Source organism: Onychostruthus taczanowskii, unplaced genomic scaffold, assembly GCF_017590055.1.
Source record: "Onychostruthus taczanowskii isolate IOZ18803 unplaced genomic scaffold, ASM1759005v1 scaffold90, whole genome shotgun sequence".
NCBI lineage: Eukaryota > Metazoa > Chordata > Aves > Passeriformes > Passeridae > Onychostruthus > Onychostruthus taczanowskii.
In genome coordinates this window covers 2,755,192-2,771,280 of record NW_024506994.1, presented here as the reverse complement: position 1 = coordinate 2,771,280, position 16,089 = coordinate 2,755,192, and the positions used below count along the sequence as shown (strand labels likewise).

The 16,089-nt window shown below is 47.2% G+C and overlaps 1 protein-coding gene across 3 annotated transcripts; it reads left to right on the top strand.

Annotated features, from left to right (window-relative positions):
- Positions 1–4,633: 4,633 nt before the first annotated feature.
- On the top strand, positions 4,634–14,964 carry LOC121347460 (L-threonine 3-dehydrogenase, mitochondrial-like). Of its 3 annotated transcripts, none has more exons than XM_041426122.1 (10): positions 4,634–4,720; positions 7,128–7,239; positions 9,540–9,741; positions 10,174–10,216; positions 11,350–11,420; positions 11,945–12,094; positions 12,408–12,580; positions 13,532–13,622; positions 14,072–14,341; positions 14,561–14,964. In XM_041426122.1, exons 3-10 carry the CDS (start codon positions 9,558–9,560, stop codon positions 14,698–14,700), a joined length of 1,122 nt encoding a protein of 373 aa, XP_041282056.1. In that variant the 5' UTR covers positions 4,634–4,720; positions 7,128–7,239; positions 9,540–9,557; the 3' UTR covers positions 14,701–14,964. The 3 variants fall into 3 exon arrangements, with proteins under 3 accessions (XP_041282056.1, XP_041282057.1, XP_041282058.1); XM_041426123.1 differs by lacking the exon at positions 4,634–4,720 and adding an exon at positions 5,726–6,204; XM_041426124.1 differs by lacking the exon at positions 4,634–4,720 and adding an exon at positions 6,320–6,338.
- Positions 14,965–16,089: the final 1,125 nt, after the last annotated feature.

The following is a 16,089-nucleotide window of genomic DNA, read 5'->3' as shown; positions in this document are numbered from 1 at the left end:
TCTCAAGTGACCACAGCTCAGTGGGGCTCTCTAGGTTCACCCAAGTGGGGGATCTGGTCCAGGAATTATCTGCTACCCCCTTTTCAGTGAGGCATTGAAGCAGTTCCCGTGGGAAACCTCCAGCTGTTCTCTCAGCTTGCAGAGTCTGGCTCAGTCCATGTGCTCGAGGGCTGTTGTGCAGCATCCACGTTCCTGGTCAGAACTGCAGCTCATCCCAGAATCCCAAGTTGAGTCAGGTTGGAAAGGACCACTGGAGGTCATCTGGTGCCACCTCGCTGCTCCAGCAGGGCCATCCCAGAGCACAGTGCACAGGATTGTGTCCAGATCAATCTGGAATATTTCCAGTGAGGATATTCCACTCCCTCTCTGTAAAATCTGTTCAATGCTCAGTCACTGCACAGGGAAAAAATTCTTCCTCATATCCAGGTAGAACTTCCTGGGGTTCAGTTCCTGCCCTTTCCTTTTCTCCTATTGCTGGCCCCCCCAGGGCAGAGCCTGGTCCCTGCTCTGAGCCCTCCCTGCAGACAGAGACAGGGAAGACATCCCCTCAGGAATAAATAAAGTATTGCATATTTGCCCTTTTACAGGGAGGAAGATGAAAAAGCAAAAGCTGGAAGGTGTTTTAGCTCCTGTCTTCCCCACTGTGAACAGTTTAAGACCTGTTTATGGGCAGAAATTAGGCAAGGTGGAAATACCATTATCTCCAGAACACCGTGAAATTCAACAGACTTCAGAAAGATAGGCAGTGTTTCAAAAAATATGTTTAAATGCGAGCTCCACGTCAAAGGAGGAGGTTGGTTTACCTTCAGCAGCACCTTCAAATACAAAGTACTGCTCAGAGGGAGGGTAAACAGGATTCAAGCACAAGCAGTCTAAAATAGAGGCTGATAAGCTGAACACCACATAAAAATGACTCCATTGTGTGAATAACAATCAAATGGGTCCAGAAAACAGAAATGACCCGTACTTCACAAATATAATTACTGCACTTGGCTGCCTCATGGCTCAATGCCCTGCTCATAATAAATGGTTTTGAAAAACAGCATTTTTATAGAGTGGTTGGTTTGCTGAGTTCCTCTGCTCCTTGCTGTGCTGAGGCAGGAATTGCTCATCACTCAGGGAACCCAACTCAGAACATAAAAGCAACCCCAGCAAATCAAGGCAAGATCCTCCTAATCCTGCTCCTTTGTTCCCAGCAGCAGCTTTTTCCCCACAGTACTCTCAGACTCTGGGATCTGCAGCTGAAGGACTTTCTGAACCAGACACTGTCACTGCACATCCAGGGGATTTACAGTCACTCATCACTAATGTTTTTCTCCTCCACAAACTCACCCATGTGCTTTAGAAACTCTGGTACGTTTGTGCCATCCACACTAGATAATATCCCTGCTCCATCTATAATTTTGTGCCCTCTAATTACGTGTAGTTAAGCTGTTACATAACAATCCCAACCTGTCTGCCAAGGGGTGGAATTCCTAAGCAGGAGGGAATGAGAGGGGGAAAAGAGGCTTATAAACACCTCTGTGGCAAGATAATCTTATCTCAAAGCCTTTGTTCTTCAAGATTGCTCAGGGAGTTAATGTTTGTGGTTATGAAATACAGATGTCTTTGGAATAAGGGTGTGGGGGGGAAGTAATAATGTTGTTTGCTGGAGGTACAGCTCAGCAGAAAGAATCCAGAGGAGAAGGATCTGGAAGTTCTTTGTACAAGTGCTTCTGGGAATGAGAAGACTTGTCAGGATCAGTTCAGGGAAAGGAGGATTTGATCTGCTTCTGTCTGAAGAGTTCCTGGATCAAATTGAGAGATCAAATCCAACAAACATGGAATTCCAATCAATTCCACCAAACATGGAATTCTGCTTGCCAGCAGTTTGTCCCTTTGTCCTTCAGAGGACATCCCACTGCCCCACACCCTCCAGGGCTCCCCTGAGGAGGGCAGCAATGCACAAGCCTCCCCTGTGGGCAGCTCCTTGTGCTGTCAGAAGTCACCCACTCCCTCAGACAGAAACAGCAGGAGAACCTGGCTGGTCCTTGAGGTCACTTCCAACACTAATAACCCAAAGATTCTATGATTCTATCCTTGATTTAGGAGTGGGATTCCCATATCAAGCACTGCTTCTGAGGCTGCAAAACCCCATCACACCAGGACTCTGCTTGGAGATTTAGAAAGTGTGATGTGGGATCAGATTTAAATCCAAATGCTTTGTACAAACTGCTCCAGGCCTCTAATCCCTCCTGGCTGCTCATTAAGAATTCCCTTAAAACTTCCTGCTCCATGCAGCTTTACTGGATGTTTAAGAAATTGGGCAGTGGCTGGACTGCACCAAAAAGCACCTTTTTAGAAGTATTCTTTGCTGGGAAATTTGCAGCTTTGTCCTTGCTGTCTCCATACAGTCTTGGGATGGAAGGGACATTAAAACACATCCAATTCCAACCCCCTGCCATGGGCAGGGACACCTTCCCCTACCCCAGGTTGCTCCAAGCCCTGTTCAGCCCAGCCTTGGACACTTCCAGGGATGTGGCAGCTACAGCTTTCCTGTCAGGCTGCCGGCTGGAGCTGCAGGGATTTCAAATGAAGAATTATTCCCCAGAAAGGAAAAATGAAAAGGTAGAATTTGCAAGCAAGAAGCACAGCTCCAAACCCTGAGCAGAAATAGCTCTGAAGGCCATGGTAAAATGTAGGACTGCATTTGTCACCTCACAGGGCATATTCCTGTGCTTGAGATCCAAAAATGCTGAACCTGGGTTCATAACCCAGCATTCAGCTTCTCTTCATTCAAGAAGAATGTGCTCATTCCAGCACTCTTGTCCTCTAGAGAATTGTCAAGTTCCCAAACAGCATAAAAAAAAAAAGTATCCAATGGAGAGTGCCATCCTATTCCAGTTCAATATACCTGATATCAAGAGAATTTTCCCTTTCTAAGGCAATTTCAGTTTTCCCTTGTGGAGCCCAGCAGAATCTGGGTGTCAGCCTCACCCCAGTGGGGTCCTTGCTGTCGACATGCAGCTCCACCAACTTTATTCTCTTCATGCCCTCCTACTTAAAAAAAAAAGTATTGCTAGGATGAGTTTTCTTCTCAGAACAGCTACGCCCATCTCCTGCACACAATCAGCCAGCAGGCTCTGTCCTGTGATACGATAAAGGCTGCCCAGGAGTTCGATGAGCAGCTGTGAGTGTGGGTGCTGATAGGAGGGTGGATCTCCAGTTTTGGGGCACAGTGCCACAACTCAGCTGTGCAGAGAGCACAAACACGATGATTCCCGCAGTCTCTGTCCCAGCAAAGAGCCTCTTGGCTGAGCAAATGGTGGTTTCTGCACCCAAGATCAACCAGGTGGCTCATTCTCTTGGGCTGAAGGCATTTAGGACTTGGCCATACACATGAGACACTGACCTTGATGGGAAAGGGGGAAAGATCTCCTTCTATTGAACTTTTAGGAAGCGGTGTAAAATCTAACAGATCCTGCCCAGCCACCGTGACCTCAGTAAGAGCAGGAGCACTAAAAAGCAGAGTCTAAGCAAGGGAGAGTGAGTTTTAGCAGTTGTTCATGTAGAACAGACACAGGAAGGATGTGAAGGCAGCATCTTTGGATCAAAATTTGAAACGCAGAGGTGATTTTTAGCAACAAAAAGATCATTTGGGTACTACATCCCTCTCTGACATCTGGGCAGTCGAGGAGCTGGTGGTACAGCCTAGGAGAGACAATTGCAATGGTGTGATGGAAAGAAGATGAAGGGAGCATCTCCCTGAGGAGGAAAGGCTGAGGGAGCTGGGGCTGTTCAGCCTGGAGAGGAGACACAGCTGAGAGGGGCCCTCAGCCCTGGGTGTCCCTGTGTGCAGGGAGGGCTCCGAGCAGGGCCCAGGCTCTGCTCCAGGGCCCAGCAATGGCACCAGAGGAACGGGCAGGGACTGATCCCAGTGAGTTCCACCTGGAGAGAAGGAAGAACTTTCCTGTGCAGTGACCAAGCACTGAACAGATTGTCCAGAAAGGGTCTGGAGTCTCCTCACTGGGGATATTCCAGAACTGTCTGGACACAATCCTGTGCTCTGGCATGACACTTCTTGAGCAGGGAGGTTGTACCAGATGACCTCCAGTGGTCCTTTCCAACCTGACCTGTCCTGGGACTCTGGGAATTAGCGATTCTGGGATTCGGGATTCCGTGACCAGTGCTGTGTTGTACAGTGGCTCGGCCGGTGAATGCTGACCAACAGGAGAGCTGGAGAGAGATGTGGGACAAGAGCACGGAGTGGAAGGAAGAGGGGGAATGGCTTCCCACTGCCAGAGGACAGGGTTAGATGAGATATTGGGAAGGAATTGTTCCCTGTGGGGGTGGGGAGGCCCTGGCACAGGGTGCCCAGAGAAGCTGTCACTGCCCCATCCCTGGCACTGTTCCAGGCTAAGCTGGACAGGGCTCAGAGTAACCTAGGATGATGGAAGGTGTCCCTGCCCACGGCAGGGGATGGCCTGAGCTGTAATGTCCCTCGTCCCCCGGACTCTCCGTGTCGCGCTGTCCCCGTGCCCGGGCACCGCCCGCCCTCAGCTCCGGCGGGGCCGCCGCGCCCCGCCCGGCACCGCCGCCCCTCACGGCGAGTGACATCACGCCCGTGTGACGTCACCGCCCAATCCCCTGGGCGGCCGCCGCTGACGTCAGGCCCCGGTCCCGGCGCGAGGGGCCCCGGCTGAGGGACGGGACGAGGCGGCGGCAGCGGCGGCGGGAGCGGGTGAGCACGGGGATGGACCGGACCGGACCGGACCGGAGGCTGCGGGGCCCTGGGGGTCCGGTTTTGGGGGATGTGGGATCACGGGGCCGCCCTGCTGCCGGCGCGACCGAATGAATGGGGTGGGGGAGGGGCGGCTTCCCCCGGCACCGCGCGGCCCCCTCCTTTGGGGACACTTCGGGGACACTTCGGGACCGGCACCGGGGCGGCGGTTCGGTGCTCGTGGCACTTTGGTGCCTCACCGCAGACTCGCTGCGGGCGGGCGGGTTTTGTTGGTGCCCATCACCCGCCCCGGCTCCTCGGTTTCATCAGCGGAGGCTGTGCCGGGTGAAGTGCCGGGGAATCGGGGAATGATTTGGGCTGGAAGGGGCTTTAAAGATCCTCCCGTTCCAACCCGTGCCGTGAGCAGGGACACCTTCCACTAGACCAGGCTGTCCCAAGTCCCGTCCAACCTGGCCTTGGACACTTCCAGAGGTCCAGGGGCAGCCACAGCTTCTCTGCAAGCTGTGCCAGGTCCTCTCCATGCTCACAGCTGAGAATTCCTTCCCAATAGCCCACCTAAATCTAATTTTTGTTATGTTTAAAGCTGCTACCCCTTGTCCCTCCATCCCTTGTCCCAAGTCCCTCTCCAGCTCTCCTGGAGCCCCTTTAGGCTCTAGAAGGGCTCTAAGCTCTCCCTGGAGCCTTCTCTTCTCTGGTGAACATCCCCAGCTCTCCCAGCCTGGCTCCAGAGCAGAGGGGCTCCAGCCCTTGGAGCATCTCCGTGGATTCCTCTGGACTTGCTCCAGCAGCTCCACATCCTTTTGCTGTTGGATCCCAGGCCTGGAGGCAGCTCTGCAGGTGGAGTCTCACCTGAGAGGGGCAGAATCCCCTCTCCCCTGCTGCCCACTCTGCCCAGGATACACTGGACATTCTGGACCAATTTTCCTTCCAGGAAGTTTCACGCTGTTCAGCAGCTGCGTAATCTCTCCCTCCCTTTTTTTTTGTTCTTGTTTATTTTTGGCATCTGAGGTCAGGTTCCCAGCAGGTCCCTCACGGCTCGGGCTGACGTCTCCTCTTGGCGGGCTCCGCGAGGGGCTCGGCCTCATCCCCGGCCGTGCGTCACCCCTGGGACAGGAGCCGTGCGTGTGTGTCAAGGTTATTCCAGCCGAGCTTGGCCAGCAGCTCCCTGCCAGAGGGAACAGCTCCAGCCTGGACACCCTGGCACATCCCCCCTGCCAGGGGACACCGGCAGGGACGCAGTGTCCCAGCTTCGGGGGGTCTCAGAAGCAGAGGAATTGCCAGCAGGGAATGTGAGATGCATTTGTGTCCAGCTATCCAGGCAGCAGTTACTGGAGTTGAGCTGAGAGTATCCCTTAGTTGTTGCAGCTTGAGTGCTCCCAAATGCAGGAATCTGATGGAGTTTCCACTTGGCAGCATTTGGACACCACAGAGAATTTTCTGGGAGCAGAGTGGCTTGTGCTTCATCTTCTGGATGCCCAAGGAAGGTGCTGCCTTTCTCCTCAAGCTCTTGATACAGTTGAGAAAATTAGAGGAGCTTCCCAATGCATAACAAATCTGCAGGTCTGAAGGAGAAACTGTGGGGTTTGGAGCCAGCTAGGAGTTGAGAACTTGGAGCTCAGTGAGTTGGTGTGGACCGTGTTCCTGAGGATGTGGTTGGGAATCTGTGAGATCCTGTGCCCTGCAGCGTCCCTTCATTTTCTTAGAAAGAAGAAAGTTCTGGATTCTTTGGTTTAGCTCCCTGGAGGGGCATCCTGTGGTATCCCAGCAGCTGTGCAGCCCCAGAAATCCTGTGGGAGCTCTGGGGTTTGGTTTGACCTCTCATTCCTCCCTCTCTCCCATTTTCTTTGAAGCTTGCAGTGGGACTTTCCTGACAAAGCCCATGACTTTCTTATCTTTCTTATCATTCTATTAATAACTAATTTACAAGAGCTGCTGGTTTCCATAAGCATTTTTGACTTTTATGTGAGCAACAGGTGTTGCTGCTTATGTAACACCTTGGAAACCTCACAGAGGATCAGCAGCTGGCAGTTCACTCACTAAATGTCATTTTATGAATGTGTCTCTTTTTTTTTTTCTTTATTCCCTCTTTTCCCTCTCCCAGTGCTTTAATCTTCTTACAAACCCCAGAAATTTCCTGCTATCCCAGGCAGATTACTGTTCATTGGAACATGTGTTTGCTTTCTACTAATCTTTTTGCACTGCCATGAATTAATTTAAACTCTGTCCTTCAGCCATGACCTGAAGCTGGCTGGTTCTGGGACTTGGAGGAGCTGCTTGTGCACCTTCAGAGCCCTTTCCCTGCCTATCCCAAACTTCCAGGCATTTCAAAATCGAGCAGGAGAGAACAGTGAAATCCCTGGCTGCTGCTGCTCTCACACGCACTTTTTTTTTTTTTTTTTTCCTTAAGGTGTGGGACAACTCCTACTCTCTGCCAGGTTTTGATTGGCTTTCCAAAGAGGCAGTGTCCTATAAATTGCCTTCTCTGCTCTGCTTCTGCCTTATCACCAGCTGAGGCCCAGGTGAGTACAGGAGAGGGAAAATTCCAGCTGCAATTCCATTGCCTAATCCTTGAAATTAACTTTGGTTATTGGTTTAAATTACTGGGGTGGGGGAAATAACTTTGATGTTTCAGGGTAAAACTTCCTCATTTTGCTAACACTTTCTAATATCAGTTTGAGTTGATAAATGAGATCAGGGAGTGAGAAACTGTTCAAAAGTGGATGTGGGAAGGGGTTTGAAAATATATTGTGGAATCATGGAATGGTTTGGGTTGGAAGGGACCTTAAAGCCCATCCTGTTTCATGGGCAAGGATACCTTCCACTATAAATTATATCTATATATTATATAGGTAATTTTTTTTTCTTCAGTTCCCAACAGAACAGAAGTATTCCCCTTTGGGATAGTGAAATCCCAAACTATAAAAATATAAAATATTTTATATCCCCAAATATAAAAAATATAAAATATTTATATATTTTGGGATATAAAATATCCCCAAATATAAAAAATACAAGTTATTTACATCAGTTAATTAATTTTTTTTATATGTGTTCAGAGCTGTTGACTCCTGGAAGTTATTTAAGGTGGAAAATTTGGATCTAGGAGAATGAGCTTTCCTGTATGAGTTGCTTTTGCAAGTTAATCACTGTGTGGGGCTGACTTCAGCTATTTGGGGAAGTGTTTTTAAGGCATAATATTGATTTCTTTATATATCTGTGCATTTATGGCAACTTTAGTAGCCAGTCACACCTTTCCCTCCTTTGTATTTGAAATAGAAATAAATGCCATCAGTGGAGGTTTTTGCAGCAGCTCTGCTGCCTGGCTGTTTCGGTGCCTGGTATAAAATACATTTACTGTTCTGAGTCAGACCTGGGAGTAAATTCTCAGCTTAAGCCTTTGTGGTTTCACTCCAGGTATGTTTGGAAAAACCAGTCCAGTCGCTGGGAAACCAATTTTAGTCACAGCCAGCTTTTGTTTGTACTTTGCAAAGCTCAAAATGCCTTTTCAGGTACTTGGAGTGGAAATTTTTTGTCACACAGACCAGTGAATCTCTCTCAGTGCTGGAAGATTTTATTCTTTGATGCTGAAATAGGAAGGGATTATCATGAGAGCTGGTGCCTGGCTTTGTGTCCAGATGGAATTTGGATATTTCCAAGGGTGGGCATTCCCATCACCTCTCTGGGCATCTCAGACCAAGACTTTTTGATCACTTCAAATGTATTTTTTTAATAATGCAGTTTTATGGGGCTGTCTTACTAGACAATATTTAGCAAATCTGTATTTAAATAGCAGAACTCCCTCAAGTACCAGAACATTCTCAGTCAGGTGACTTAAGAAGTGAAAGGAACACCCACATTAATCACTTGTTTGCTTTTGTCTGCAACTGGAATTCATCTGCAGCAATGAACTGCTGCAATTTCTTGTGGAGAGCTTCCATCTACCTGACTCTCCTTTTTAGAATATATGCCCCAAGAAAGGATTTGACAGGGTAACCCCATCAGGCAAGTTTGAAATATGCTTTCATCTGGGAATTTACATATTCTAGATATTGGGAGATATTTAAAAATTGTTCAGAGGGGATAAGGAAAAAATGAATGGTTGTGCCTTGAGGATTTTATTTGAGAGAATTAAATTTGCACCACAGAAACGACCAGTTGTGGCTGCAGGTGTCATTTATTTGGGGTATTTTGCATTTCCTTCCACAGAATGAAAGATTTGGAGAGCAAGAACTCAAACTGAATGCAGCACAGAGTAAATTATACTTATGTGAAATAATTGGGACATTTTCCTGTGGCCTGGCTAAGCCCTGCCACTCCTCTGTTTGCTTTCTGGGTACTGTCCATCCTGAGTGTTAAATCAGAGTCAATCTCCCTTTTTTTCCAAGGTATTTCCTGCTGCCTTCTTGGCTCAGCTGCTCTTGCTGATGCAATCCTGAGGAGTTTTGCTTATTCACAGCAGCCTGCAAAACTTTCACTCCAAACGTGGCATCACAGCAGCTTTGTTTTATTCTGTATTTATCCTTAAAATCACAGTTTTGAGTGATGTTTTAAAAAAAGGTTTAAACTTGAGCTTTACAGTGTTCTCCCTGTCCATTTTTCTGGGCTGTGGATATTTTCCTGAGCTCATTCCAGGGAATACATTACCTCTACTCATGTTACATCCCAGGCTGCTTTCAGCCCTTGCTTGACACGATCCCCCAGCCCTGGGATGGCATCAAATTCCTCTGGATCCCTGCAGAGTTTTCTGGGGGAAGGTTTTAAAAGCCGTTTAATGGGTTTGAATCACTCGTGACTCATCTTTTGTCTCTCTCCTCGGCAGCACACCTGAAGGGGAAAGATGCCAATCGTCAGGAACCTGGGCAGAGCTGCCAGCCAGCTGCTGCAGAGCTCTGGCTGTGGCTGTGGGGTGTCCCTCGTGCCTGTCCGGGCCATCGGGGTGTCCCCACGCCAGGTGGCCTCCGACGCCAGCTTCCACTCGGTGACCTTCTCCGAGTCGGATCATCCCCGGGTGCTAATCACAGGTCAGCATTCCTGGCACAGCTGGGTTCCTGCTTCTCAGCTGAGCTTTCCCACTGCTCTCCTCCCTCCCCAAAGGGCACAGTTCTGGAAGCAAAAAAATACCCCAAATATCCTGGAATTGGGATGATGTTTCCCATCAGGCAGTAAGATCGGAGTCCCATGTGAACTTTCCTATTTCAATTCCAAAACTCTTCTAAAACCAGTTCCTTGAGAAAAAAAATGTAAAAGCTTCCTGACTCGCTCAGTAAGATCGGAGTCCCATGTGAACTTTCCTATTTCAATTCCAAAACTCTTCTAAAACCAGTTCCTTCAGGAAAAAAAATGTAAAAGCTTCCTGGCTCACTGAGAAAATCATACTAATTCTTGATGTGATACAGATAATAATGGAATTCTGCATTGTGAGCCCCCCTTTTCCTCTGATTTTTGTCTCTTAGGTGGTCTTGGCCAGCTCGGGGTGGGACTTGCAAAGCTGCTGAGGTGAGTCACCATTCCCTGGCTTGCTGTGAGTGACAAATTCCAGCTTTAGCCATCACTTCTAGGAGCAATAGTTGTCTGGAAAGTTGTTTATAAAAGAAATCCTATTTTTCAAATGCTGGTTTTGTCTCTTGGTTTTGTAGATGATGTTAATGGCTGGACTTGATGATCGTAAAGGTCTTTTCTTTAATCATTCTTAATGATTCTATAATTAAATTTTCACCATCATTTTATTTGTCCCTCCTGTGCTTGCTGTGGGTTCCTGATGTATTTTCTGTGTGTCCATTGATCACGATTCCCAAAATAGCAGGATTTTGTCTGAGGGACTTTCGGCTGAGTTGTTTGCTCCCAGTTAAATGGGAGTATTCAGAGTCTGAACCCTCAGAGTTTCCCTTCTTTTTCCTTCTCCTTTTCCCCACCTCAAGCACAGTTATCTCCTCTTTTTTATGACATCTTTTCAAGCAGTGTGAAATGCTCCAAGTGCTCTCCCTGATCCATGTCCTTGTCCATATCCAGCTCAGCTCCAGATTATCATTTGCTCACAGTCTTTGCTGGAGGGAGTTTAGACCAAGACCAAAAGTAAACCGACTCACTGCACTCAACACTGTGGCAGTTTGAACATTTTCTACCATTTCTACGATATATTTTAAAGTTATCCAAATAATGGGAGGCCAGAATGTGCTCCAATGCCCCCAGATCTGCTCTCTCCAACAGCCTTGTGTTGATTAGCACAAGGTCACAACTTCCCTATTTTATTTGCTTAGTTGATTTAAAAGTAACTGCAGCTACAAAAATCCCAGTGGCTTTTTGTTGTCTGCAGGGGAGTAAATTATCCCTGTGTAAAATTTTCAGTAAAAAAAGTGTAGGAAAATCTGTTTTCCCAACATATTTTCACATCCTAAAAAATTTCTCTATCCTTATGCAGACCTTGAGTGCTACTAGAAGTATTTTATCATTTTTAAGATGCTGTTTTGATATTTAAAGGATTGTTTGGGTTTTTTTTGTTTAATGCAGTAGCTGATTTTATTGTGGAAAATATTGTTCATCTGCTATCGTTCCTGCAAAACAAAATAGCAACTTATGGATTATCTCAAAAACCTGTGGACTCACTGTTCCCTGTGGGTATTTTTACACAGGAAACGCTTTGGAAAGAACAATGTGATCTTGTCTGACATTAGAAAGCCTGCAGATAATGTTTTTTATAGTGGTAAGTGACTGGGGAAGCACATGGAAGAAAAAAAACCTTGACTTTACCTCTGATGTTCATAAACTAATTATCAGTGATAAGTGGATTACACTGACAAGCTGCTGTTCAAACCTTCTGCATAATGCCTCCCTGCTTTCAAATCCTGCCAATATGTTGGTTTCTTCTCTTATTCCCTTTTCCTAAATATTTCTCTTTGCGTTTTTTCACTGCTGCTGTGCCACTTTCCTGACTCGAATAACTATTTGAGGCACCTTGTGCTCCTGCTGTAAAAAGAGGTGCTTTTATTCTTTTGGAGGGAGGAAGGTGGAAATGAAACTTGTGCTTTGTTTTTACATGCTCAGGGAATTTTTACTATGAGGTGGATATAGAGTAGGATTTCGGACTCTGATTTTTAGTGGAAACGTGTGAAAATTTTTCCTCAGCCTCGCTGTTTAGGTGGTAAAAACAGCAGCCTGAGCTTCACGCAGAATCTTCCTTCCATCCGTTCCTGACATCCAATTTCCCACTGCTTCCACCTCCTCCAGGTCCTTTCATCTTCGCGGATATCTTGGACTACAAGAACCTGCGGGAGATCGTGGTGAACAACCGCATCACGTGGCTGTTCCACTACAGCGCCCTGCTCAGCGCCGTGGGAGAGGCCAACGTGCCCTTGGCCAGGGCTGTCAATATCACTGGTGTGTGCTGGGGTTTGGGTGCTTAAAGCTGTGTCAGGGCAGGTTTGGGTTGGAGATCAGGGAAAGGTTCTTGCCCAAAGGGTGTCGGGCCTTGGAATAGCTCCCCAGGGAATGGTGGCGTTCCCAAGGCTGCCAGAGCTCCAGGAGTGTTTGGACAGTGCTTACAGGGTGGGATTGTTGGGGTGTCTGTGCAGGGCCAGGAGTTGGACTGGGTCATCTTGATGGGTGTCTTCCAGCTGAGAATATTCTTGAATGGCTTGAGAAAGCAGAAATGTTCTGATAAACGCTGTTGTTTTGTGGTTTTTTCCCACAGGTTTACACAATGTTCTGGATATTGCAGCTGAGCACAATTTGAGGCTCTTTGTTCCAAGCACCATTGGAGCCTTTGGACCCACCTCTCCTCGAGATCCAACTCCTGATCTCTGCATTCAGAGACCAAGGACAATCTATGGAGTCTCCAAGGTCCACGCTGAGCTCATGGGAGAAGTGAGAATTTTTCATTTTATTAATTTCCTAAAAGGTCTGGTAGAACTTCACTGAAACAGGTTTCCCAAAGAAGTTGTGGCCGCCCCATCCATGGGAGTGTCTAAGGCCAGGTTGGACAGGGCTTGGAGCAACCTGGGATGGTGGGAGGTGTCCCTGTCCTTGGCAGGGGTTGGGATGTTCTTTAAGGTCTCTTCCAGCCCAAGCCATTCCATGATTCTGTGATTGGAACTTCATTGCTTTTGTAAGATTCCTCACTCATTCTTTCCCCCATTTTTCCTTCCTTCAGACTTTACTACTCAGCAATAGTCTGAGGCAGCTCTGAAGGTCAAATATCTTTTGAGTTTTGTTGGGAAAAGCACAAAGCATGGGAAGCTGGCAAACAGCTGACTTTCAGTGTCATTTCTTTCCCTGTTTTTTATGGCTTTAGCCTCTGTGCCAATGTGAATGGCACTGCAGAAAGGACAGTGCCCAAATCATTCTGACAGCAGGTACACAATGATGACTTTTTGCTCCTCCTCTACAAAAAGAGACTTTAAAGCCAAAGTCTTGGGAGTCTGCACATGCACAACTTCTCTTTTGGCTTTGTAGTTATTTATAAACAACATTTTTAAGCTGATATTTTTATGCAGTTTCCAGGTCTGAGGACTGTATTATCCTGGAAAGTCTCACAAACTCGGGAATGTTCTGTTTCTGAGCATTGTAGACCCTACATGAGTAGCATGACAATCCATGTCAAAGATCAAAGATCTACTGATGTGGATGTGAGCTGGAAAAGGGCAAGCAGGGAGATCAGCTGCCAGGCAGGGAATGGGGATTGTTCAGTAATTCCTTTCCTTTATCCCTGTCCTGGGACAGCTGAAGGTTCATCCTGTGTCAGATTTTTGCTGTGAAATCAGTGGGTATGTGACCAACTCTTGGTGTGTAACTCTGTGTTTCTGCCCCCCTCCCCAGTACTACCACTACCGCTATGGCCTGGACTTCCGCTGCCTCAGGTATCCAGGGATTATCTCTGCTGATTCCCAGCCTGGCGGGGGAACAACTGGTGAGTGACTGCTGCGTGACAAGAGGACTGGGGAGGACTTTTCACAGGGACATGGAATGACAGGACAAGGGGGAATGGCTTCCCACTGCCAGAGAGCAGGGATGGATGAGATATTGGGAAGAAAGTCTTCCCTGTGAAGGTGGTGAGGCCCTGGCACAGGGTGCACAGAGAAGCTGTGGCTGCCCCATCCCTGGAAATATTCAAGGCCAGGTTCAATGGGGCTTGGAGCAGCCTGGGATAGTCAGTAGCATCCCTTCCCATGGCAGGGGATTGGAGCTTGATGATCTTTAATCTCCCTTCCAACCCAAACCACTTTGTAATTTCATTGTGAATATCACACAGTCCTGCTGCCAGATTTGAGACAGGCGACTTTGGGGTTGGTCTGAGGTTTGTTGACTGTTATGAAATGCACAACACAGATCACACACATCCATTATCCTCTTTCCCAGATTATGCTGTCCAGATTTTCCATGATGCCATAAAGACTGGGAAATTCAAGTGTTACCTGAGGCCAGACACCCGGCTGCCCATGATGTACATCGATGACTGCCTGAAAGCCACGCTGGAGATCATGGAAGCCCCTGCAGAATCCCTGACCATGAGGACCTACAACATCAGTGCCATGAGCTTCACTCCTGAGGAGCTGGCCCAGGAGGTGCAGAAGTATGTCCCTGAGCTCCAGATGACCTACAACGTGGATCAAGTCAGGCAGGCCATAGGTTAGTATTTTCCCTGGCAACTGGTAGGAAAAAACATCACTGGGGTGAAATAAAGTCATAAAGTCTCTTTTCTTTTTAGGAACTGACAAATTGCTCCTGTGCAGTTCAAGTCTTAAGGTTCAAAATTCAGCTTTAGTAATGATGAAACATCTCAAAGTTCAGAGAGATATTTTCCTAAACCTCACCTTTCTTGGTTCTTTTTCTTTTTTTCCCCTGCAGCTGACAGCTGGCCCATGAACTTCGACGACAGCAACGCCCGCAGGGACTGGGGTTGGAAACATGATTATGACCTCCCCGAGCTGGTGACCACCATGTTTAGCTACCTTGGGTCTGACTCTAGGATTGCCCAAGCTAACTGAAATGATTTCAGATGTTTCCAGATTTCCACAGAGGACCAGGAAGAAATGGCTGTATTTTAGTTTCTAATTTTCTGAGTCTTAGAGCATGTCAGTTACTAATTTTTGTAAGTAGTGACAGAGTTGGGCAGAGATGTCCTGTAGCTGGAATGTCCTTTAGATACTAAACAACAGCACTGGGTGCTGTCCCCAAACACAACACTGCTGACAAACACAGAGTTCTTTAACTTAGGGAAAAACACCAAAATAACACTTATTCCTGGCTGATGGCTCTCCAATCATTCCTGCCTCTTCCTTGGCAAACAATGTGGGATAGCACTGTCCAACCTGGCCTTTCAGGCATATCCCAAAAAGTGAACGATAGGTTTTGCTTTTTCCTGGTGGAGGATGTTAGGTTGTAGCAAGAACCTTTTTACTCTTTGCTTACAAAAAAGACATCACAAGAGCTGTTTCCAAATTGCAGGGGGTTGTTGCAATTCTAGTTTGAAATCAAACTTTTCTCAATAGCTCCTATTTATATCTCTCTTCAGTGCTGTCTAAGCATACACTTTTCTATACCTAGGGCATACAGAGTAGCATTCTTATGATGCTGCTTATAAATGTGAAGTGGAATAGGACTTGAATACTCATCATGCTTTAAAAAAACCAAGGTTTACAAGCAAAGCTTTGTCCTGTTATCTGCAAGTGCTGCTGCCTTCAGTGCAGCCTCAGAGGGAGAGCTGAAATCCGAAGAGCTGTTCCATGGATGTGAGTCTGGGTGGGATTTCAGGGAGGCCAAGCCTCTGGCTGGGGTTTTTAGAAGTACTTTTTGTTCTCCCAGTTGTTTGGAGTCCCTGGAACAAGTTTTGAAGGCGGGCTGAGGATGGAGCCTTACTGTAGAGTCGGGTCAGCCTTGGAAATCTTTCCTGTTCACCCCATTTTCCACGTGCACTGTGTTTGTAGATGCTATTTATACGTAACTCATACCCTTTTATTCTTCAGAGAGGGATCCAGAAGCTGAAACTATCTTCTAGCTACAGCTAAGGGCTGTTCTGCTCGTTGAGTTTCATGCGCAGGAGATTCTGGGATGAACAAGGGAGTTTTAGTAGGTGTGTGAGAGGAAGAGGTGTCAGTTCAAAAGCTGCTTAGGAGACTGCAGGAAATGACAAACTGGAGAGACAGGAAAGCCATTGTAGGTAAAATACCAGTTTCCATGGATGTGTCTGAGCTGTCAGCTACTCCAGCTGAGAACAGCCTCTGGGAGCTTTGGACTTTTATTTTTTTCAAAGAAAAAATACCTTTCATTTTCAGAATGACTGGAAATTCCCTACAGGTGGGAGCTTTGGACTTTTATTTTTTTCCTTTTTTTTTTTTTTTTTTTTTTTTTGGTCTCATGTACTCCAGTAGTGTGTG